This window comes from Doryrhamphus excisus, linkage group LG1, assembly GCF_037039965.1.
Source record: "Doryrhamphus excisus strain RoL-2023G ecotype Guam linkage group LG1, RoL_Dexc_Guam_v1.1, whole genome shotgun sequence".
NCBI classification, from domain to species: Eukaryota; Metazoa; Chordata; class Actinopteri; order Syngnathiformes; family Syngnathidae; genus Doryrhamphus; species Doryrhamphus excisus.
Genome location: NC_136357.1, coordinates 5,138,816 through 5,162,411, shown reverse-complemented (window position 1 = coordinate 5,162,411; position 23,596 = coordinate 5,138,816). Strand labels below are relative to the sequence as shown.

General features: G+C 41.1%; 2 protein-coding genes and 1 long non-coding RNA gene across 3 annotated transcripts in view; 2 read left to right on the top strand and 1 right to left on the bottom strand.

The window, feature by feature from the left end:
- The window catches only part of LOC144901804 (myosin heavy chain, fast skeletal muscle-like), a 10,364-nt gene extending 420 nt beyond the window's left edge, over positions 1–9,944 (top strand). Inside the window, exons 2-40 of the mRNA XM_078796937.1 lie at positions 283–504; positions 578–721; positions 812–968; positions 1,062–1,089; positions 1,162–1,261; positions 1,359–1,451; positions 1,539–1,602; positions 1,676–1,774; positions 1,864–1,967; positions 2,088–2,226; positions 2,317–2,435; positions 2,684–2,833; positions 2,909–3,079; positions 3,161–3,464; positions 3,587–3,654; positions 3,750–3,837; positions 3,935–4,052; positions 4,140–4,263; positions 4,505–4,641; positions 4,731–4,986; positions 5,070–5,312; positions 5,402–5,578; positions 5,658–5,803; positions 5,891–5,981; positions 6,064–6,453; positions 6,530–6,656; positions 6,729–6,847; positions 6,918–7,114; positions 7,306–7,489; positions 7,571–7,736; positions 7,850–7,974; positions 8,066–8,374; positions 8,457–8,660; positions 8,760–8,885; positions 8,973–9,143; positions 9,211–9,315; positions 9,408–9,503; positions 9,596–9,727; positions 9,847–9,944. Coding sequence (XP_078653063.1) covers positions 298–504; positions 578–721; positions 812–968; positions 1,062–1,089; positions 1,162–1,261; positions 1,359–1,451; positions 1,539–1,602; positions 1,676–1,774; positions 1,864–1,967; positions 2,088–2,226; positions 2,317–2,435; positions 2,684–2,833; positions 2,909–3,079; positions 3,161–3,464; positions 3,587–3,654; positions 3,750–3,837; positions 3,935–4,052; positions 4,140–4,263; positions 4,505–4,641; positions 4,731–4,986; positions 5,070–5,312; positions 5,402–5,578; positions 5,658–5,803; positions 5,891–5,981; positions 6,064–6,453; positions 6,530–6,656; positions 6,729–6,847; positions 6,918–7,114; positions 7,306–7,489; positions 7,571–7,736; positions 7,850–7,974; positions 8,066–8,374; positions 8,457–8,660; positions 8,760–8,885; positions 8,973–9,143; positions 9,211–9,315; positions 9,408–9,503; positions 9,596–9,727; positions 9,847–9,867 — 5,799 coding nt within the window. The 5' untranslated portion in view covers positions 283–297 and the 3' untranslated portion in view covers positions 9,868–9,944. The remainder of the gene's footprint in view (positions 1–282; positions 505–577; positions 722–811; positions 969–1,061; positions 1,090–1,161; positions 1,262–1,358; positions 1,452–1,538; positions 1,603–1,675; positions 1,775–1,863; positions 1,968–2,087; positions 2,227–2,316; positions 2,436–2,683; positions 2,834–2,908; positions 3,080–3,160; positions 3,465–3,586; positions 3,655–3,749; positions 3,838–3,934; positions 4,053–4,139; positions 4,264–4,504; positions 4,642–4,730; positions 4,987–5,069; positions 5,313–5,401; positions 5,579–5,657; positions 5,804–5,890; positions 5,982–6,063; positions 6,454–6,529; positions 6,657–6,728; positions 6,848–6,917; positions 7,115–7,305; positions 7,490–7,570; positions 7,737–7,849; positions 7,975–8,065; positions 8,375–8,456; positions 8,661–8,759; positions 8,886–8,972; positions 9,144–9,210; positions 9,316–9,407; positions 9,504–9,595; positions 9,728–9,846) is intronic.
- The window catches only part of LOC144901836 (uncharacterized), a 27,168-nt gene extending 3,572 nt beyond the window's left edge, over positions 1–23,596 (bottom strand). Inside the window, exons 1-7 of the long non-coding RNA XR_013629928.1 lie at positions 23,518–23,596; positions 22,187–22,318; positions 21,934–22,093; positions 21,585–21,714; positions 16,898–17,056; positions 14,619–14,716; positions 2,074–2,171 (exon numbers count right to left, since the gene is read on the bottom strand). This is a non-coding gene — a long non-coding RNA (uncharacterized LOC144901836). The remainder of the gene's footprint in view (positions 1–2,073; positions 2,172–14,618; positions 14,717–16,897; positions 17,057–21,584; positions 21,715–21,933; positions 22,094–22,186; positions 22,319–23,517) is intronic.
- On the top strand, positions 12,849–22,489 carry LOC131131638 (myosin heavy chain, fast skeletal muscle-like). The gene is made up of 39 exons (XM_078796879.1): positions 12,849–13,060; positions 13,128–13,271; positions 13,362–13,518; positions 13,612–13,639; positions 13,712–13,826; positions 13,909–14,001; positions 14,089–14,152; positions 14,226–14,324; positions 14,408–14,511; positions 14,633–14,771; positions 14,862–14,980; positions 15,229–15,378; positions 15,454–15,624; positions 15,706–16,009; positions 16,136–16,203; positions 16,299–16,386; positions 16,496–16,613; positions 16,694–16,817; positions 16,906–17,042; positions 17,151–17,406; positions 17,495–17,737; positions 17,827–18,003; positions 18,085–18,230; positions 18,502–18,592; positions 18,677–19,066; positions 19,156–19,282; positions 19,365–19,483; positions 19,558–19,754; positions 19,961–20,144; positions 20,236–20,401; positions 20,504–20,628; positions 20,712–21,020; positions 21,103–21,306; positions 21,388–21,513; positions 21,592–21,762; positions 21,832–21,936; positions 22,009–22,104; positions 22,195–22,326; positions 22,422–22,489. The coding sequence occupies exons 1-39, from the start codon at positions 12,854–12,856 to the stop codon at positions 22,440–22,442; spliced, it is 5,814 nt and encodes a 1,937-aa protein (XP_078653005.1). The 5' UTR covers positions 12,849–12,853; the 3' UTR covers positions 22,443–22,489.

Genomic DNA, 23,596 nt, shown 5'->3' with positions numbered 1-23,596 from the left:
TTTTTCTTCCCACAGTCAAAAATCCTGCATGTTCATTTCAGTCTGAACTGCTGACAGGTGTGACTGTGAGTGTAAATGGTCACTTGGCTACTTTATACATCCCTATGACTGGCAACTAGTCCAGTGTTTATCCAGTCTCTTGTCCAAAGTCCTGTGGCACAGGCTGCATTTTTGCATTCCAATATGTAATAAACTGTATGTTTTTATGTAAAACCATATAGTAACATTTTAACTACTTGTTACATGCAAATTTATTGTGTTGTTCTTATAAATACCATTTAGACATAAACCACCAACATGAGTACCGACGCAGAAATGGCCATTTATGGCAAAGCTGCCATCTACCTCCGTAAGCCAGAGAAGGAGAGAATTGAGGCTCAGAGCAAACCATTCGATGCCAAATCAGCCTGCTACGTGGCCGATACCAAGGAGCTGTACTTGAAGGGAACAATCCTCAAGAAAGATGGTGGTAAAATCACTGTCAAAGTCTTGGACACTCAGGAGGTTGGTATCTTTATTTTTCTCCTAAAAGGATGTCATAAACTTTGATGTTACTTTGACCAATGTCTTCTTTTAGGAGAGGACAGTTAAAGAAGATGACGTCTCTCCGATGAACCCTCCCAAGTTCGACAAAATTGAGGACATGGCCATGATGACCCATCTCAATGAAGCCTCTGTCCTGTATAACCTCAAAGAGCGTTATGCAGCATGGATGATCTATGTAAGATAATGTTCCAACTGAGTAGTACAATAGTAAAGAACTGTAATTTTAAGACGTCATGAACTGAGTTCTATCTCTGATCTCTCACAGACCTACTCTGGGCTTTTCTGCGCAACTGTGAACCCCTACAAGTGGCTCCCAGTGTACGATGCTGAGGTTGTGTCTGCATACAGAGGCAAGAAGCGTATGGAGGCTCCACCCCACATCTTCTCCGTCTCTGACAACGCATATCAATTCATGCTTACTGGTATGTAATTGGTTGGAAATGTTGCACCTTTTACAATCTCAGATGCCTGCTGCAGAAATTTACAGAACCTTGCACTTTTTTCTGTTTTAACAGACAGAGAAAACCAGTCCGTCTTGATCACGTAAGTTTTAGTGATTTTTGACCTACACATAAAACATGGAACAAATTTGAATTAGTTGGTTTGTATTCCTAGTGGAGAATCTGGTGCTGGAAAGACTGTGAACACCAAGCGTGTCATTCAGTACTTTGCCACAATCTCAGTTGGTGGAGATAAGAAAAAGGAGAGTGCAGGAGCAGGGAAAATCCAGGTATGTAAGAAAAGTGTAATATCATGTATATTTTCGTAGAAAATGAATACTTTGCTGATATTATCTTTAAATCTCATTGCAGGGCTCACTTGAGGATCAGATTATTGCTGCCAATCCTCTTCTGGAAGCTTATGGTAATGCCAAAACTGTGAGGAATGACAACTCTTCTCGTTTTGTAAGTGTGGCTCTATTTTGCTCTGAAATCCCTATTTTACCATTTACTGAAGAATAACTCTGTTAAAAATCCCTCTGTTCAAAACAGGGTAAATTCATTAGGATCCATTTTGGCACAACTGGTAAACTGGCCAGTGCTGATATTGAGACATGTACGTACAAAAGTTCTGCAGTGAATGTGTCTTGCAGAAGTGCTCGCCTGTAATTTCCATACAATATTTTCAGATCTGCTGGAGAAGTCCAGAGTGTCATTCCAGCTTCCCGATGAGAGAGGCTACCACATCTTCTACCAGATGATGACCAACCACAAACCAGAACTGATTGGTATGAAGTGGAACAGTCATTTTAAAACATTACATCATTCACATATGTCCAGTGAAAAACTCTGCTCATGATTGCAATTCAATCTACAGAAATGTCTCTCATCACAACCAACCCCTACGATTTCCCCATGATCAGCCAGGGTCAGATCACTGTGGCCAGTATTGATGACAAAGTGGAGCTGGAAGCCACCGATGTGAGTAAAAGTATCTTACAAACAATTACATTTAAATACATCCCTTGCTTAAGTTAGGTTTAGATTAGTTTTTTATCGTAATAATATTATCTTAAGTATGACTAACCTGTTTGCACACAGAATGCCATCGATATCTTGGGCTTCAGTCATGAGGAGAAGATGAGCATCTACAAGATGACTGGTGCCGTCATCCACCATGGTAACCTGAAGTTCAAGCAGAAGCAGCGTGAGGAGCAGGCTGAGCCAGATGGCACAGAGGGTATGCAGTAACGCAGTGAGAATTTGCAGAGATGGTATAGTAGTATACAGTATAGTATATAACAGTACTTCCCTTATAAACAAATTTCAGAAGCTGACAAAGTCGCCTACTTGCTGGGTCTGAACTCTGCTGACATGCTGAAGGCTCTGTGCTATCCCAGAGTGAAAGTTGGAAATGAGTTTGTCACCAAGGGACAGACTGTACCTCAGGTATATATTAAATAATTAAAACATTATGTGGTTTAAAGTTAAAATTGGACAATTAGTATGTATGAAATATGTGCTGCAACCTGTTTTTAAATCTCTTTGTTATTCATTTGTTTTGGTGTGGTTACGGACGACAAAAGCCTGTTGTGGTTTTGTAATTAACAATGAGAATTTACGAACCACAAAATGCTGTAACACGGAACCACCTGTACATAAGTAAATAATCACTGTTAAATATCTATTTTATTTAGGTTAACAACTCAGTGACAGCCCTTGCCAAGTCCATCTATGAGAGGATGTTCTTGTGGATGGTCATCCGTATCAACCAGATGTTGGACACTAAACAGTCAAGGCAGTTCTTCATTGGTGTCCTAGATATTGCTGGCTTTGAAATCTTTGATGTAAGATTAATTCATATCAAATGGTGAAGGTGTAATTGAATGGAACGTAGGTGTAATGTACTTGTCTTCCCACAGTTCAACAGCATGGAGCAGCTGTGCATTAACTTCACCAATGAGAAGTTGCAACAGTTCTTCAATCACCACATGTTTGTCCTGGAGCAAGAAGAGTACAAGAAGGAGGGCATTATCTGGGAGTTCATTGACTTTGGCATGGACTTGGCTGCCTGCATTGAGCTGATTGAAAAGGTAAGCATTTGATTCAGAGAAAGTACTTGTAACTCATTGGTCTGCATTACTTAAAATGTTTACTTCTGTTCACACGTTAAGCCCATGGGTATCTTCTCCATCCTTGAAGAGGAGTGCATGTTCCCCAAGGCCACTGATACATCTTTCAAGAATAAGCTGTATGACCAGCATCTTGGCAAATGCAAAGCCTTTGAGAAGCCAAAGCCTGCAAAGGGCAAGGCTGAGGCCCACTTTTCCCTGGTGCACTATGCTGGTACAGTGGACTACAATATCAGTGGCTGGCTGGACAAGAACAAGGACCCACTGAACGAGTCTGTTGTGCAGCTGTACCAGAAGTCTGCAGTTAAACTTCTGGCTTTCCTGTATCCTCCTGCTCCTGCTGAGGGTATGCCAAAAATTTGTGTGCAATAAGCTTTTGTTTTGTGATAGACAACAAAAGTTACACATTGATCACATGAATATTATATTTTACTCTAATGCTGTATGTCCATGAAAAATAACCAACAGAGGCCGGAGGCAAGAAGGGAGGCAAGAAGAAGGGTGGCTCTATGCAGACTGTGTCCTCACAGTTTAGGGTAAGGTCTAGTTTTAAGAGGTCTTGTATGATTTATAGTATCAGTGTGTACAACTTGTTACATTGTATAACAATATTCCTTGTTGGGACTTTCAGGAGAATTTGGGCAAACTGATGACCAACTTGAGGAGCACTCATCCTCACTTTGTGCGTTGTCTGATTCCTAATGAGACAAAGACTCCAGGTAATGATCTCAGTACAGTGTTCGATGAGAGAGACCTTTAAAGAGATAAATTTTAAAATGCTGCAATTATAGATAATATTGTTGTGTTTTACAACAGGTCTGATGGAGAACTTCCTGGTCATCCACCAGCTCAGGTGTAATGGTGTCCTGGAGGGTATCAGAATCTGCAGGAAAGGTTTCCCCAGCAGAATCCTCTATGGTGACTTCAAGCAGAGGTATTTTTTTGTAATCTTTAACATCTGTTTAAGTATAATTACAAGACCGTCACTCGTAGTAACAATATTCACTGTCTTATTATAAAGGTACAAGGTACTGAATGCCAGTGTCATCCCTGAGGGTCAGTTCATTGACAACAAGAAGGCTGCAGAGAAGCTGCTTGGATCAATTGATATTGACCATGACCAGTACAGATTTGGTCACACCAAGGTAAGCAGTTTACAGTTGCATTAGGATGTTGATACATTCTCCGTGCTGCAGTAATTTTTAATCTGATTATAATCAGTAAGGTCATAAGCATAAATGTTTGCTATTGGGTTTTTCCGTGGCTCAATGAGTGTTTCACAGATATATTTTTCAGACATATTTTAATTTAGATTATATTCTAAAATATCACAAATGTGTCTTTTTAACTAAGTTCACTTAAGTGTTTATTTTTCTATCTGGTTAGGTGTTCTTTAAAGCCGGTCTTCTGGGTACCCTTGAGGAAATGAGAGATGAAAAGCTGGCAGCTCTTGTCACCATGACTCAGGCCCTCTGCCGTGGTTACCTCATGAGAAAGGAGTTTGTGAAGATGATGGAGAGGAGGTATGTTCAACAATATACTTTTAAAAATAAACTAGTAAATTCGCCATAATATTCTGAATACGTCCATATCTGAACATTTCTATCCACAGGGAGGCCATCTTTACCATCCAGTACAACGTGCGCTCATTCATGAATGTCAAACATTGGCCATGGATGAAGGTGTACTATAAGATTAAGCCTTTGCTGAAGAGTGCTGAAACTGAGAAGGAGCTGGCCCAGATGAAGGAGAACTATGAGAAGATGACCAGTGACTTGGCTGCTGCTCTTGCCAAGAAGAAAGAACTTGAAGAGAAGATGGTCTCTCTTCTGCAGGAGAAGAATGATCTGCAGCTGCAAGTGGCATCTGTAAATACACATAATCTCACATAGTAACATGTAACATTTACAGAACATTGTGTGCTGAAATCTGTTTTTCCCACGTGAAACAGGAATCAGAGAATCTGTCAGATGCTGAAGAGAGATGTGAGGGTCTTATCAAGAGTAAGATTCAGCTGGAAGCCAAGCTCAAAGAGACAACTGAGAGGCTGGAGGATGAAGAGGAAATCAATGCTGAGCTTACTGCAAAGAAGAGAAAACTGGAGGATGAATGCTCTGAGCTCAAGAAAGATATTGATGACCTGGAGCTCACCTTGGCCAAGGTCGAGAAGGAGAAACATGCTACTGAGAACAAGGTTTGAGATTATTGTACATTCAGTGTGTATCTGTCTGTAACGTACAACATCATAAGCCATTCGATAATAACAGTTTGTTTCTATTCCAGGTGAAGAACCTGACTGAGGAGATGGCTTCCCAGGATGAGAGCATTGCTAAGCTGACCAAGGAGAAGAAGGCCCTTCAGGAGGCTCACCAGCAGACTCTTGATGATCTGCAGGCTGAGGAAGATAAGGTCAACACTTTGACCAAGGCCAAGACCAAGCTCGAGCAGCAAGTGGATGATGTAAGTTTTGATTAATTATTAATGAGAAAAAAGTGATTCGGTTTGAATGCCATAATGACTCAATCATATGACTATATAGCTTGAGGGCTCTCTGGAACAAGAGAAGAAGCTGCGTATGGACCTGGAGAGGGCCAAGAGAAAGCTTGAGGGTGACCTGAAACTGGCTCAGGAATCCATCATGGATCTTGAGAATGACAAACAGCAGTCTGAGGAGAAAATTAAGAAGTAAAAATGTTATTCTTTACTCTAAATACACATTCTGGCTTGAAAAAAATGTAAACATTCCCCATATTTACTCCATCATCTTCACAGGAAGGACTTTGAAATTAGTCAGCTTCTGAGCAAGATTGAAGATGAGCAGTCAATGGGTGCTCAGCTTCAGAAGAAGATCAAGGAACTTCAGGTGATTGTTTTTGTTTGGGAAGTAATTTGTCCTATGATGTCTGTCATAATGTAAAAACTAAAACAACAAATTATCCTATCAGGCTCGTATTGAGGAACTGGAGGAGGAGATTGAAGCTGAGCGTGCTGCCCGCGCCAAGGTTGAGAAGCAGAGAGCTGATCTCTCCAGGGAACTTGAGGAGATCAGCGAGAGACTGGAGGAAGCTGGAGGTGCCACTGCTGCTCAGATTGAGATGAACAAGAAGCGTGAAGCTGAGTTCCAGAAGCTGCGCCGTGACCTTGAGGAGTCCACCTTGCAGCATGAGGCCACTGCCGCTGCTCTGCGCAAGAAGCAGGCTGACAGTGTTGCTGAGCTGGGTGAGCAGATCGACAACCTCCAGCGTGTCAAGCAGAAGCTTGAGAAGGAAAAGAGCGAATACAAGATGGAGATTGACGATCTCTCCAGCAACATGGAGGCTGTTGCTAAAGCCAAGGTGCGTAAACATGTGACACGGTGTTAAACAAATATAGAAAAACTGACCAATGATATCCATAACTTTTCCAAACTAGGGAAATCTTGAAAAGATGTGCCGTACTCTTGAGGACCAACTTAGTGAACTGAAGACCAAGAATGATGAGAATCTCCGTCAGCTTAATGACCTTGGTGCACAGAAAGCTCGTCTTCTGACAGAAAATGGTAGGCAACAGACAACATTTGATTATATTGATTGATAAATACACACTAACCCTCTATTATTGTACAAACAAGGTGAGTTTGGTCGTCAAATTGAGGAGAAGGAAGCTCTTGTCTCACAGCTGACCAGAGGCAAACAGGCCTTCACACAGCAGATTGAGGAACTGAAGAGACAGATTGAAGAGGAGGTCAAGGTAAGAGATTATTTTAACCAAAATCATCATGAGGTGGAAATCACTTCAAATACAATATATGTTTCATCAGGCAAAGAATGCTCTTGCCCACGGACTGCAATCAGCCCGCCATGACTGTGATCTGCTGAGGGAGCAGTTTGAGGAGGAGCAGGAGGCTAAGGCTGAGCTGCAGCGTGGCATGTCAAAGGCCAACAGTGAGGTGGCTCAGTGGAGAACTAAATATGAAACTGATGCCATCCAGCGCACTGAGGAGCTTGAGGAGGCCAAGTGAGTACAATTTAAAATACAATAAATACACTACCATCGATTTAGCTTTCAGTTTGGATAGGTAATCATTTCTACTCTTTTATGTTGAATAATGTCTTTCTGTCATATGGTTATCAATATTGTTTTTTTTTCAAATGAAAACTGTAATAGTAGGATTTGAGAACTTTCATTGAAAAGGTGTTTATTAACAGGAAGAAGTTGGCACAGCGCCTTCAGGAGGCTGAGGAACAGATTGAGGCTGTGAACTCCAAGTGTGCTTCTCTGGAGAAAACCAAACAGAGGCTCCAGAGTGAAGTGGAAGACCTCATGATTGATGTGGAGAGGGCTAATGGGCTTGCTGCCAATCTTGACAAAAAGCAGAGGAACTTTGACAAGGTAAAACGCCTTGTTCAAGGGCATATCATATACATATAAATATGAACTGATCCTAATGTCCTGTAAAAATGGCTGAACTAGGTGTTGGCAGAGTGGAAGCAGAAGTTTGAGGAGGGTCAGGCTGAGCTTGAGGGAGCTCAGAAGGAGGCTCGTTCTCTTGGCACTGAGCTGTTCAAGATGAAGAACTCCTATGAGGAAGCTCTGGATCAACTGGAGACCATGAAGCGTGAAAACAAAAACCTGCAACGTAAGTTCTTTGCAGTTTGGCAACTGACCAAAGATTCAATATGTGATTCCCAGTATGACGCACAGTAAATAATTATCAGTCTTCCTTATAAACCTTTCTTCATCTCTCTGCAGAGGAGATCTCTGATCTGACGGAACAGATCGGTGAGACCGGCAAGAGTATCCATGAACTGGAGAAGGCCAAGAAGCAGGTGGAGACAGAGAAGTCTGAGATTCAGACAGCTCTTGAAGAGGCAGAGGTGATTTGAACTAATACAGATGGAGTACATAAAGATTTCATATCTTCATGTATGAGGACAAAGTTTAATATTTGATCTTCAATGGCAATAGGGAACTCTGGAACATGAAGAGTCAAAGATCCTTCGTGTCCAGTTGGAACTCAACCAGATTAAGGGAGAAGTGGACAGGAAGCTGGCAGAGAAAGATGAGGAAATGGAGCAGATTAAGAGGAACAGCCAGAGAGTGATTGACTCCATGCAGAGCACTCTGGATTCTGAGGTCAGGAGCAGGAATGATGCCCTGAGAATCAAGAAGAAGATGGAAGGAGACCTGAATGAGATGGAGATTCAGCTGAGCCATGCCAATCGTCAGGCTGCTGAGTCTCAGAAGCAGCTGAGGATCGTGCAGGCACAGCTGAAGGTATTTTCATGAGCTTGGCCACACTCCATGACTGGTACTTTTTGTGATGCCATTCATTTACTTCTCATAATTATTTAACCAGGATGCACAGCTGCACCTTGATGATGCCATCAGGGCCCAGGATGATCTGAAGGAACAAGCCGCTATGGTGGACCGCAGGAATGGCCTCATGTTGGCTGAAATTGAGGAACTTAGGGCTGCTCTGGAACAAACAGAGAGAGGCCGTAAAGTTGCTGAACAGGAGCTGGTGGACGCCACTGAGCGTGTTGGACTCCTGCACTCTCAGGTAAACATTCAATGTTATTAAAAAAAGACTGCAGATTTGACATAATGAGGCTGTATACTCAACAATATGCAATGGTTGATGATTATTTTGATATCTTAGAACACAAGTCTGCTGAACACCAAGAAGAAGCTTGAGTCTGACCTGGTCCAGATCCAGAGTGAAGTTGACGACACAGTTCAGGAAGCAAGAAATGCAGAGGAGAAAGCCAAGAAGGCCATCACTGATGTAACCTTTTCCTTCTTTATAGTTTACAACTTTTCAAGTGAAATGTGTGACTTAATTGCCCAAGACAAAAATTGCTGTCCTTTATAGGCTGCAATGATGGCTGAGGAGCTGAAAAAGGAGCAGGACACCAGCGCTCATCTGGAGAGGATGAAGAAGAACTTGGAGGTTGCTGTCAAGGACCTGCAGCACCGTCTGGATGAGGCTGAGAACCTGGCCATGAAGGGTGGCAAGAAGCAGCTTCAGAAACTTGAGTCCAGAGTAAGATAGTTCAAGAAGAAAAGCTTTGAAAAAGTACATCTGCTGCATAAAACATTGTCTACTCCAGGTGCGTGAGCTTGAGACAGAGATCGAGGCCGAGCAGAGACGTGGTGCTGATGCTGTTAAGGGTGTCCGCAAATATGAAAGGAGAGTGAAGGAGCTCACTTACCAGGTGAATATTATCATTTTGCATGCATGGATAAAAAAAGATCTTAAAGCCTTAAATTGAGACTTCAATTTGCAAATGCATATGTTGCATCACAGACTGAAGAAGACAAGAAGAATGTCAACAGACTGCAGGATCTGGTTGATAAGTTACAGCTCAAGGTGAAGGCCTACAAGAGGCAGGCTGAGGAAGCGGTAAGGATATATAAGAAAAAAATAAATCCAGGTTGAAAAGTTCCCCTCAACCCAAATGTTTTTTCAACTGTACGCTGGGCCTCGCTTTACAGGAGGAGCAGGCCAATGTTCACCTGTCCAAGTGCAGGAAGATCCAACATGAGCTGGAGGAGGCTGAGGAGCGTGCTGATATTGCAGAGTCTCAGGTCAACAAAATGCGAGCCAAAAGCCGTGACTCTGGCAAGGTAAAATTAACATCTTCATTTCAATCACATAATTCATTATCATATTCAATATTTTTGGTGCATTGGGTAACATTTTTTATCATGAGTGAGGAAAAATAACACTTACCATTTTCTTACAGGGGAAAGATGCAGCTGAATAAAGTATATATTGATTGATGGTCTGTTTCAACTCATACAATATGACGTGAAATATACCAAAATAAAATGTCTGTACTTAAAATATCTTTTAATAGTTCTTTGTGTCTGTCAATACATTCTTCCTCATCTTAAAGCATTTAATTTCCATTTTATTTAATCAATTCAGTATATTATTTCAATTATTATTATTAATTGTAGTATTTGGAAGAACCATTATTTCACTTACAATCATTACATAAGGCCTGAACATACGTCTCTCTTTTCTGTGCATTTAAAAGATATAAAAACAGATAAAAAGAGGCAGCTAAGAATGCATATATGGGATGCATCTTTTCTACCGATAAAGCCTTCTGGAAAGAAAAACTCTAAAAACCACCAACAACTGTAATAGGACCTGTATACTAACCAAGCTACAGCAACATTGTTATTATTTTTGTCATTAATATTGTTACGCTGAAAAACTGTGTTAGCGTCATTGTGACACCACACCGGCTAGCGACCAGAAGCATGAACCTAAAGTGGATTGCAGAGAGGCACCAATATAGATCCGATCCTTGGTACAGGAGCAGGCACCTAGCTGATTGTTGTTTATTTTCCCAAAAGCGACTACCAATAAATCTATAGACTGGTAGCTGGAGACTTAGTGAAAGCACTGTGTTTTGGTAAACTAAAGTGACAGCATGTACTGTTTCACAGTTACGCTTTACAATCAACATACTTACATACTAATACGGTTAATTAACTGGAAGTATTTAAACAAAGCAACATTAACCAAAAACAGATTTACATCCCTATTCTTCATTGTACAATAGTACAAGGTACTTTGTCAGGATAATGTATTCTAATCAGCTGCTTGTTTTTCCTGTCGGTTACACCTGACTTTTTTTTATTAGTTATATGTTTTTTTCCTACCATATTTTTTGTGTCATGTAGACTGCACGGTGGCCTAGCAATTTGCATGTTAGCCACATAGTAAGGAGATCAGGAAGAGCTGGGTTCCAATCTCCGTTTGTGCATCGGAGATGTGTGGAGCTTGCATGTTCTCCCCATGCATGTGTGGGTACTCCGGTTTCCTCCCACATTCCAGAGACTCCAAGTTGTCCATAAGTATGAACGCAAGTGTGAATGGTTGTCTATATGTGCCCTGCTGTTGGCTGTTGACCAGTCCAGCATGTACCCCGCCTCTCACCCAAAGTCCATATGGATGGATGGGTGTGTCATGGATTTTGGAATGTGAAGTGGGCTTCAGTTAGTTGTAATAATTGTCTAAATAAACTCTTGGATTTTACAGTATTGTGATTTATTTGAAATTAGATACATCTTTAAAATGTCATTAAAACAAGTGATATAAATAAGAATACCCAGTTAATTAAAAAGTGAAAAATACAAACACAAGTAACATTTCGTTTGTCATGTATGTCAATTACGTAACTGTAATGTTTATTAAATAAATTAAGCATAGCAGTGCTGTACTGACTACTATCAATCAAATTGTATTGTAAAAGTATTATTTACAGTGTACAGTGTGATGTCTGTCAGTATATAATTTATTATTAAGAACACTGCATTTCTCTTTTGAACCAGTTATGCTCTTAAATATCTTTTTTGCAGTGCAAGGTGGTGCAAATGTGAGAAAAAGATGTAATTGAAAAAGCAATTAAATAATTGCCGATTTGATTCGTTGGCTGCTAAGTGCTTACTGCAGATACAAAGTAAGATCAGCGATATGATAAAATAAAGAAATTAAAAAACATATCAATGCCATGTTGAACAGGAAACATACAGAGCCAAAAATGCTAGAGTGACAAGCCAGAAATACGACAGCAGCTGCATGTTGGTGCATATGGCTTCGGATCACAGGAGTCAAGTGGCTCAATTAATGAATTGTCAAATCTCTGTCGCTATAATACATTTACACATATGTTTAACACTTAATTATAATGTATTTCACATTCACAGATAATAAACACATAGTATGTATTGGAATTATACGGGCCAATAATTATTTAATACTCAAATGTGGATAAATGAACTCTATCTATCTACCTATAGCTATCAATCATTTTGATCATTGTATATAATTTGTTTGTTTCTACTGGATATCTAATACCATGTAAAAGCATGATAGGTACACCACTGTGTAATATTAACTATATTACAAAATCACCATCCACTGACCAATATCACATACTGAATAAACCATAAAACATGGTGTATAGTTTAAAAAACAAAGTGGGCAAATAGTTTTAAACCTGAAACAGCATAAAAATAAAACTCCCAACATGCTGTAACTCAAGTTACTTTTTGCTGTGGGCCTTACCAAATTTGGCTTGTACACCATATTTAACCTTTGCTGTGTAAGCGACCCTCAGCCAATATAAGGAGGCTTTGGAGTGACTCAACTGTGTGGACAAAACCTCCAAGTTCCTGCTTGAGGTAAAGCTCTTCATGGTTTGCTCACACTATTGAGTACATTTGTGGTAAAGGCTATAGTAAATTAAATACAATGTTAATAAATTAATAATAAGTATTAGTAAATACTAAATTAAATAATACTTTATAGATTATAACATGTTCTATTACTACTACCGCCCCGCTTTTAGCCTTGTTTTTAGCTCTGAATGAATGTATGGATGTTGTATTTTAATGCATCTTTTACTCTGTTCTTTACTCAACTCTATTTTTAATTTTTTTTTCTTCACTGGAAAGCGTCTTTGAGTACCCTGAAAAGCGTTACACAGACAAAATGTATGATTATTATTATTACTGCTACATGTATTGACACAAATTGTTTTCAATAGCATTGGACCACAGAAGTGACAGGAAAGGCGTCAGCCAGGTAGGATTAATCTTAACAGTTGTTGAAACTGCCAATCTGAGTATATGTGTTTTGCGGAACTCAGAATTGACACAATTTCCAAAGCAATCACTTTTACATATTAATTTATTTTACCACATTAAAAATATCTAACAGATAAAACCACCACCATGAGTACCGACGCGGAAATGGCCGTTTACGGCAAAGCTGCCATCTACCTCCGTAAACCAGAGAAGGAGAGAATTGAGGCTCAGAGCAAACCCTTCGATGCCAAGACAGCCTGCTACGTGGCCGATACCAAGGAGCTGTACTTGAAGGGAACAATCGTCAAGAAAGATGGTGGCAAAGTCACCGTCAAAGTCTTGGACACTCAGGAGGTCAGAATGTTTATTTGCCTTTTCTGTTAAGGATGTGATTCTTACTGTGACCGATGTCTTCTTTTAGGAGAAGACAGTCAAAGAAGATGACGTCTCTCCGATGAACCCTCCCAAGTTCGACAAAATTGAGGACATGGCCATGATGACCCATCTCAATGAAGCCTCTGTCCTGTATAACCTCAAAGAGCGTTATGCAGCATGGATGATCTACGTAAGATAATGTTCCAACTGAGTAGTACAATAGTAAAGAACTGTATTTTTAAGACGTCATGAACTGAGTTCTATCTCTGATCTCTCACAGACCTACTCTGGGCTTTTCTGCGCAACTGTGAACCCCTACAAGTGGCTCCCAGTGTACGATGCTGAGGTTGTGTCTGCATACAGAGGCAAGAAGCGTATGGAGGCTCCACCCCACATCTTCTCCGTCTCTGACAACGCATATCAATTCATGCTTACTGGTATGTAATTGGTTGGAAATGTTGCACCTTTTACAATCTCAGATGTCTGCTGCAGAAATTTACAGAACCTTGCACTTTTTTCTGTTTTAACAGACAGAGAAAACCAGTCTGTCTTGATCACGTAAGTTTTAGTGATTTTTGACCTACACATAAAACATGGAACAAATTTGAATTAGTTGGTTTGTATTCCCAGTGGAGAATCTGGTGCTGGAAAGACTGTGAACACCAAGCGTGTCATTCAGTACTTTGCCACAATCTCAGTTGGTGGAGATAAGAAAAAGGATAGTGCAGGAGCAGGGAAAATCCAGGTATGTAAGAAAAGTGTAATATCATGTATATTTTCGTAGAAAATGAATACTTTACTGATATTATCTTTAAACCTCATTGCAGGGCTCACTTGAGGATCAGATTATTGCTGCCAATCCTCTTCTGGAAGCTTATGGTAATGCCAAAACTGTGAGGAATGACAACTCTTCTCGTTTTGTAAGTATGGCTCTATTTTGCTCTGAAATCCCTATTTTACCATTTACTGAAGAATAACTCTGTTAAAAATCCCTCTGTTCAAAACAGGGTAAATTCATTAGGATCCATTTTGGCACAACTGGTAAACTGGCCAGTGCTGATATTGAGACATGTACGTACAAAAGTTCCGCAGTGAATTTGTCTTGCAGAAGTGCTCGACTGTAATTTCCATACAATATTTTCAGATCTGCTGGAGAAGTCCAGAGTGTCATTCCAGCTTCCCGATGAGAGAGGCTACCACATCTTCTACCAGATGATGACCAACCACAAACCAGAACTGATTGGTATGGAGTGGAACAGTCATTTTAAAACGCTACATCATTCACATATGTCCAGTGAAAAACTTTGCTTACATTTCAATTTACAGAAATGTCTCTCATCACAACCAACCCCTACGACTTCCCCATGATCAGCCAGGGTCAGATCACTGTGGCCAGTATTGATGACAAAGTGGAGCTGGAAGCCACCGATGTGAGTAAAAGTATCTTACAAACAATTACATTTAAATACATCCCTTGCTTAAGTTAGGTTTAGATTAGTTTTTTTATCGTAATAATATTATCTTAAGTATGACTAACCTGTTTGCACACAGAATGCCATCGATATCTTGGGCTTCAGTCATGAGGAGAAGATGAGCATCTACAAGATGACTGGTGCCGTCATCCACCATGGTAACCTGAAGTTCAAGCAGAAGCAGCGTGAGGAGCAGGCTGAGCCAGATGGCACAGAGGGTATGCAGTAACGCAGTGAGAATTTGCAGAGATGGTATAGTAGTATACAGTATAGTATATAACAGTACTTCCCTTATAAACAAATTTCAGAAGCTGACAAAGTCGCCTACTTGCTGGGTCTGAACTCTGCTGACATGCTGAAGGCTCTGTGCTATCCCAGAGTGAAAGTTGGAAATGAGTTTGTCACCAAGGGACAGACTGTACCTCAGGTATATATTAAATAATTAAAACATTATGTGGTTTAAAGTTAAAATTGGACAATTAGTATGTATGAAATATGTGCTGCAACCTGTCTTTAAATCTCTTTGTTATTCATTTGCTTTGGTGTGGTTACGGACGACAAAAGCCTGTTGTGGTTTTGTAATTAACAATGAGAATTTACGAACCACAAAATGCTGTAACACGGAACCACCTGTACATAAGTAAATAATCACTGTTAAATATCTATTTTATTTAGGTTAACAACTCAGTGACAGCCCTTGCCAAGTCCATCTATGAGAGGATGTTCTTGTGGATGGTCATCCGTATCAACCAGATGTTGGACACTAAACAGTCAAGGCAGTTCTTCATTGGTGTCCTGGATATTGCTGGCTTTGAAATCTTTGATGTAAGATTAATTCATATCAAATGGTGAAGGTGTAATTGAATGGAACGTAGGTGTAATGTACTTGTCTTCCCACAGTTCAACAGCATGGAGCAGCTGTGCATTAACTTCACCAATGAGAAGTTGCAACAGTTCTTCAATCACCACATGTTTGTCCTGGAGCAAGAAGAGTACAAGAAGGAGGGCATTATCTGGGAGTTCATTGACTTTGGCATGGACTTGGCTGCCTGCATTGAGCTGATTGAAAAGGTAAGCATTTGATTCAGAGAAAGTACTTGTAACTCATTGGTCTGCATTACTAAAAATGTTTACTTCTGTTCACACGTTAAGCCCATGGGTATCTTCTCCATCCTTGAAGAGGAGTGCATGTTCCCCAAGGCCACTGATACATCTTTCAAGAATAAGCTGTATGACCAGCATCTTGGCAAATGCAAAGCCTTTGAGAAGCCAAAACCTGCAAAGGGCAAGGCTGAGGCCCACTTTTCCCTGGTGCACTATGCTGGTACAGTGGACTACAATATCAGTGGCTGGCTGGACAAGAACAAGGACCCACTGAACGAGTCTGTTGTGCAGCTGTACCAGAAGTCTCCAGTTAAACTTCTGGCTTTCCTGTATCCTCCTGCTCCTGCTGAGGGTATGCCAAAAATTTGTGTGCAATAAGCTTTTGTTTTCTGATAGACAACAAAAGTTACATATTGATCATATTAACATTACATTTTACTTTACTTAATGCTGTTTGTCCATGGAAAATAACCAACAGAAGCCGGAGGCAAGAAGGGAGGCAAGAAGAAGGGTGGCTCTATGCAGACTGTGTCCTCACAGTTTAGGGTAAGGTCTAGTTTTAAGAGGTCTTGTATGATTTATAGTATCAGTGTGTAAAAGTTGTTACATTGTATAACAATATTCCTTGTTGGGACTTTCAGGAGAACTTGGGTAAACTGATGACCAACTTGAGGAGCACTCATCCTCACTTTGTGCGTTGTCTGATTCCTAATGAGTCAAAGACTCCAGGTAATGATCTCAGTAAAGCGTTTGATGAGAGAGACTTTAGTTAAGCTTTACAATGCTGCTATTAAACATGGAATGTTGCTATAGATAATATTGTTGTGCTTTACAACAGGTCTGATGGAGAACTTCCTGGTCATCCACCAGCTCAGGTGTAATGGTGTGCTGGAGGGTATCAGAATCTGCAGGAAAGGTTTCCCCAGCAGAATCCTCTATGGTGACTTCAAGCAGAGGTATCTTAAACATCTGTTTAATTGTCATTATACTTTCATCGTGATTACTGACAGTATTCGTTGATTCTTTTCCTGAAAAGGTACAAGGTACTGAATGCCAGTGTCATCCCTGAGGGTCAGTTCATTGACAACAAGAAGGCTGCAGAGAAGCTGCTTGGATCAATTGATATTGACCATGACCAGTACAGATTTGGTCACACCAAGGTAAGCAGTTTACAGTTGCATTGGGATGTTGATACATTCTCTGTGGTATAGTAATTGAGTCTAAGTGTTTATTTTTCTACCTGGCTAGGTGTTCTTCAAAGCCGGTCTTCTGGGTACCCTTGAGGAAATGAGAGATGAAAAGCTGGCAGCTCTTGTCACCATGACTCAGGCCCTCTGCCGTGGGTTCCTCATGAGAAAAGAGTTTGTGAAGATGATGGAGAGGAGGTATGTTGAAATTTCTGAAAATACAATCAGTTTAAAAATAAGATACTTGTGAAAATACTAAAATACTTCAAATACACAGTGATTATAAGTCAACATTTCTATCCACAGGGAGGCCATCTTTACCATCCAGTACAACGTGCGCTCATTCATGAATGTCAAACATTGGCCATGGATGAAGGTGTACTATAAGATTAAGCCTCTGCTGAAGAGTGCTGAAACTGAGAAGGAGCTGATGAAGATGAAGGAGAACTATGAGAAGATGACCACTGACTTGGCTGCTGCTCTCGCCAAGAAGAAAGAACTTGAAGAGAAGATGGTGTCTCTTCTGCAGGAGAAGAATGATCTGCAGCTGCAAGTGGCATCTGTAAGTACGCATCCATTTAAGAGTGACCATTTTTGTTTGTGTCAACAGAACATTGTGTGCTTACATTTGCTTTTCAAACGTGAAACAGGAATCAGAGAATCTGTCAGATGCTGAAGAGAGATGTGAGGGTCTTATCAAGAGTAAGATTCAGCTGGAAGCCAAGCTCAAAGAGACAACTGAGAGGCTGGAGGATGAAGAGGAAATCAATGCTGAGCTTACTGCAAAGAAGAGAAAACTGGAGGATGAATGCTCTGAGCTCAAGAAAGATATTGATGACCTGGAGCTCACCTTGGCCAAGGTTGAGAAGGAGAAACATGCTACTGAGAACAAGGTTTGAGATTATTGCACATTCAGTGTGTATCTGTCTGTAACGTACAATATCATAAGCCATTCGATAATAACAGTTTGTTTCTATTCCAGGTGAAGAACCTGACTGAGGAGATGGCTTCCCAGGATGAGAGCATTGCTAAGCTGACCAAGGAGAAGAAGGCCCTTCAGGAGGCTCACCAGCAGACTCTTGATGATCTGCAGGCTGAGGAAGATAAGGTCAACACTTTGACCAAGGCCAAGACCAAGCTCGAGCAGCAAGTGGATGATGTAAGTTTTCATTTGTTATTTATATGAGAAAAACATGATTTGGCTTGAATGCCATAATGACTTGATCACATGCCTATACAGCTTGAGGGCTCTCTGGAACAAGAGAAGAAGCTGCGTATGGACCTGGAGAGGGCCAAGAGAAAGCTTGAGGGTGACCTGAAACTGGCTCAGGAATCCATCATGGATCTTGAGAATGACAAACAGCAGTCTGAGGAGAAAATTAAGAAGTAAAAATGTAGTTTTTTTCTTTACGTCAATATAAACATGAACGAGTGTGAAAGGTTTGCCTTAATGTGCCTTGTGGTTGGGTGGCAACCAGGACAGTGTGCAGCTTTTGTTGAAATCAGCTGGGATAGGCTCCAGCTCACCCGTGACCCTAAGAAGGTCAAGTGTAGTATTCATTTTCTACAAGTGTAGAAAATGAATGGATGGACGGATGTCAATGAATGAACTCGACAATATATACATGGTAACACAAAATATTAATCATCTTTACAGGAAGGACTTTGAAATTAGTCAGCTTCTTAGCAAGATTGAGGATGAGCAGTCAATGGGATCTCAGCTGCAGAAGAAGATCAAAGAACTTCAGGTCAATTATTCCCTGGATTTCAGAAATTTCTGCACATTCTTATTGTGTTTTCAAACCAGCACATTAAATAACTTGTCCAAATAGGCTCGTATTGAGGAACTGGAGGAGGAGATTGAGGCTGAGCGTGCTGCCCGCGCCAAGGTTGAGAAGCAGAGAGCTGATCTCTCCAGGGAACTTGAGGAGATCAGCGAGAGGCTGGAGGAAGCCGGAGGTGCCACTGCTGCTCAGATCGAGATGAACAAGAAGCGCGAGGCTGAGTTCCAGAAGCTGCGCCGTGACCTTGAGGAGTCCACCTTGCAGCATGAGGCCACTGCCGCTGCTCTGCGCAAGAAGCAGGCTGACAGTGTTGCTGAGCTGGGTGAGCAGATCGACAACCTCCAGCGTGTCAAGCAGAAGCTTGAGAAGGAAAAGAGCGAATACAAGATGGAGATTGACGATCTCTCCAGCAACATGGAGGCTGTTGCTAAAGCCAAGGTGCGTAAACATGTTACAGGGTGTTCAAACTAACTCTCAAACAAATACGTAAAAACTCACCAATGATATCCATAACTTTTCCAAACTAGGGAAATCTTGAAAAGATGTGCCGTACTCTTGAGGACCAACTTAGTGAACTGAAGACCAAAAATGATGAGAACGTTCGTCAGCTTAATGACCTTGGTGCACAGAAAGCTCGTCTTCTGACAGAAAATGGTAGGCAACAGACAACATTTGATTATGTAGACAGTTTGTAGATACATACACTAACTCTGGATGATGATGATGTCCAAACAAGGTGAGTTTGGTCGTCAAGTTGAAGAGAAGGAAGCTCTTGTCTCCCAGCTGACCAGAGGCAAACAGGCCTACACACAGCAGATTGAGGAACTGAAGAGACAGATTGAAGAAGAGGCCAAGGTAAGAATATTACTCGCCAAAAGACTGTCTTGATGTAGAAAATATTTCATAAAATACAATATTTGTTTTATCAGGCAAAGAATGCTCTTGCCCACGGACTGCAATCAGCCCGCCATGACTGTGATCTGCTGAGGGAGCAGTTTGAGGAGGAGCAGGAGGCTAAGGCTGAGCTGCAACGCGGCATGTCCAAGGCCAACGGTGAGGTGGCTCAGTGGAGAACGAAATACGAAACTGATGCCATCCAGCGCACTGAGGAGCTTGAGGAGGCCAAGTGAGTACAATTTAAAATTAAATTCTCCTGCCATCGATTTAGCTTTCAGTTTAAATGCGTCACTGATTCAACTTTTTTATATTAAATATTGTCCTGTAGTTGTCCTAATGAATTGTGACCCATTCTTAGCAATATTTTACAAGATAAAGTTTTGTATGCATTAGTGGGCTTTGAGAACTTTTATTGAAAAAAATGTTTATTAACAGGAAGAAGTTGGCACAGCGCCTTCAGGAGGCTGAGGAACAGATTGAGGCTGTGAACTCCAAGTGTGCTTCTCTGGAGAAAACCAAACAGAGGCTCCAGAGTGAAGTGGAAGACCTCATGATTGATGTGGAGAGGGCTAATGGGCTTGCTGCCAACCTTGACAAAAAGCAGAGGAACTTTGACAAGGTAAAAACGTCTTATGTAGTGCCAACTAGACCATACCATAAACACATGAATACGTACTCATCACAATGTCCTGTGAAAATGGCTGAACTAGGTGTTGGCAGAGTGGAAGCAGAAGTTTGAGGAGGGTCAGGCTGAGCTTGAGGGAGCTCAGAAGGAGGCTCGTTCTCTTGGCACTGAGCTGTTCAAGATGAAGAACTCCTATGAGGAAGCTCTGGATCAACTGGAGACCATGAAGCGTGAAAACAAAAACCTGCAGCGTAAGTTTTTCATATAGTTTGGCATTGGATGAGAAATTAGTCTATATGGTGCAATAAAGAGTCCAAATTCTTCATTTCAAACCTCTCTAAATCTCTCTGCAGAGGAGATCTCTGATCTGACTGAACAGATCGGTGAGACCGGTAAGAGCGTCCATGAGCTGGAGAAGGCCAAGAAGCAGGTGGAGACAGAGAAGTCTGAGATTCAGACCGCTCTTGAAGAGGCTGAGGTGATTTCAACTAATACAGATGAAGAACATAAAGATTTCATGTCTGAGGACAATGATTAATATTTGATCTTCAATGGCAATAGGGTACTCTGGAACATGAAGAGTCTAAGATCCTGCGTGTCCAGTTGGAACTCAACCAGATTAAGGGAGAAGTGGACAGGAAGCTGGCAGAAAAAGATGAGGAAATGGAGCAGATTAAGCGGAACAGCCAGAGAGTGGTTGACTCCATGCAGAGCACTCTGGATTCTGAGGTCAGGAGCAGAAATGATGCCCTGAGAGTCAAGAAGAAGATGGAAGGAGACCTGAATGAGATGGAGATTCAGCTGAGCCATGCCAATCGTCAGGCTGCTGAGTCTCAGAAGCAGCTGAGGATTGTCCAGGCACAGCTGAAGGTATTTTCATGAGCTTGGCCACACTCCATGACTGATACTTTTTGTGATGCTATTCATTTACTTCTCATAATTATTTAACCAGGATGCACAGCTGCACCTTGATGATGCCGTCAGGGCCCAGGAGGATCTGAAGGAACAAGCCGCTATGGTGGACCGCAGGAATGGCCTCATGTTGGCTGAAATTGAGGAACTTAGGGCTGCTCTGGAACAAACAGAGAGAGGCCGTAAAGTTGCTGAACAGGAGCTGGTGGACGCCACTGAGCGTGTTGGACTCCTGCACTCTCAGGTAAAAATGTAATGTTTTAATAAAGTCACATTGCATATCATGAGGCTGTACGCTGAAAAAATTATCATCTTGACATCTTAGAACACAAGTCTGCTGAACACCAAGAAGAAGCTCGAGTCTGACCTGGTCCAGATCCAGAGTGAAGTGGATGACACAGTTCAGGAAGCAAGAAATGCAGAGGAGAAAGCCAAGAAGGCCATCACTGATGTACTGTCTGTTTTTTTATCATCAACTTACTTCTGTTCTGAATCATTATCTAAGAACAACAAATTGTGTACCTACTAGGCTGCAATGATGGCTGAGGAGCTGAAAAAGGAGCAGGACACCAGCGCTCATCTGGAGAGGATGAAGAAGAACCTGGAGGTTGCCGTCAAGGACCTGCAGCACCGTCTGGATGAGGCTGAGAACCTGGCCATGAAGGGTGGCAAGAAGCAGCTTCAGAAACTTGAGTCCAGAGTAAGATAGTTATGTCAAGAAAAACATATCACAAAGTATATCTGCTGCATAAAACATTGTCTTCTCCAGGTGCGTGAGCTTGAGACCGAGGTTGAGGCAGAGCAGAGACGTGGTGCTGATGCTGTTAAGGGTGTCCGCAAATATGAGAGGAGGGTGAAGGAGCTCACTTACCAGGTGAATATTATCATTTGGCATGTGTAGATAAAACGGATTGACTGATTGATATTTGCGTACATTCCATCACAGACTGAAGAGGACAAGAAAAATGTCACCAGGCTGCAGGATCTGGTTGATAAGTTGCAGCTCAAGGTGAAGGCCTACAAGAGGCAGGCTGAGGAAGCGGTAAGGATGGAGAAAAACAGAAATTAGAAAAAGTTATAATCTTTCCCCAAATGTTTTTGTTTCATTTGTATGTTATGTCTACCTTCCCAGGAGGAGCAGGCCAATGTTCACCTGTCCAAGTGCAGGAAGGTCCAGCACGAGCTGGAGGAGGCTGAGGAGCGTGCTGATATTGCAGAGTCCCAGGTCAACAAACTGAGAGCTAAAAGCCGTGACTCTGGCAAGGTAAATATGTATCACAAGTCTGTTTAGTCATCAATAAAATAATGAAAATATTACAGTCACTCAAATAATGATCCAATCTTTTGCTTGTTTTTCAGGGGAAAGAGGCAGCTGAGTAAAGAAGACTTATAAACCCATAGGATGCACAATCTTTAAAAAAGAAATAAAAAAATATTTGATGCTCTGAAACTTGTTTGCTCATTCCTGTTTCAGTTCTCAAAAAGAGCCTTATTTGTTGCTAGAACTTGCCTGACAAACTACGGTAACTACATCTTATGGAGCTTCTCAGGTTCTGCTCAATGTAAATCAAACAATTTTTAAATCACTTTATGCCACGTATTACTTTTATTCTAAAAATAAACATGTATACAGTGGAACTTAACTGCCAACACCCCGTATGTGCCTGACAATCAGAAGGCTAAGCTAATAGCCTGAAAAATAATGTATCATCACCTCATTGTGACTCTTGTAAAAAAAAATTAAAAAAATACATCTTTGGTAAGAAATGAGTAAAGTGGGGCATAAACACATATGTCTCTCTTTTTTGTGCATTCTAAAAGATATAAAAACGGACAGCTTAATACTGCATGCAATGGTGTCCACCTATGCTGCCTACAAAGGTTGTTATTAAAATACCTCCAGAAGACCTCCAAAAAGGTTTTTATGGTTTTACGTACATGATATCACCATGTAGTAACATGAATTTTCATTATTATATGTAACACTAACAGTATTTTACTGTATTTCGGCCATTCTAAGCATTACCAGAACTTCAAAGTACTCATTGATTTCGCATAGCAATATAGAACATACATCTCCACCTCGCATTAACTTTTCCAAACTCTGAAATAATAACACAACAACGGTGGTGTCAGTTAAAAGATATAGTCTTACCTTTTTTTGTCGTGGTCTGAGGTGTTTTGAGCGTGACGAAGACATTCTCCGACCGAGTCTGTGTGAAGCTAGTTGCTAGCCGGCTAATAGCTAGCTGGTGTCAGAAGTAAGCTAGTTAAGTGTCAAAAGTAAGCTAGCGAAGTGTCAAAATGGCAGCTCATTCGGCGTAATAATGTTAAAAATAAAAATATGACTTCACATAGCAATATAGAACATACACCTACACCTCGCATTAACTTTTCCAAACTCAGAAATAATGACACAACAGCAGTGGTGTCAGTTAAAAATATATAGTCTTACCTTTTTTTGTAGTGGTCTGAGGTGTTTTGAGCGTGACGAAGACATGCTGCGACCCTAGTCTGTGGTGAAGCTAGTTGCT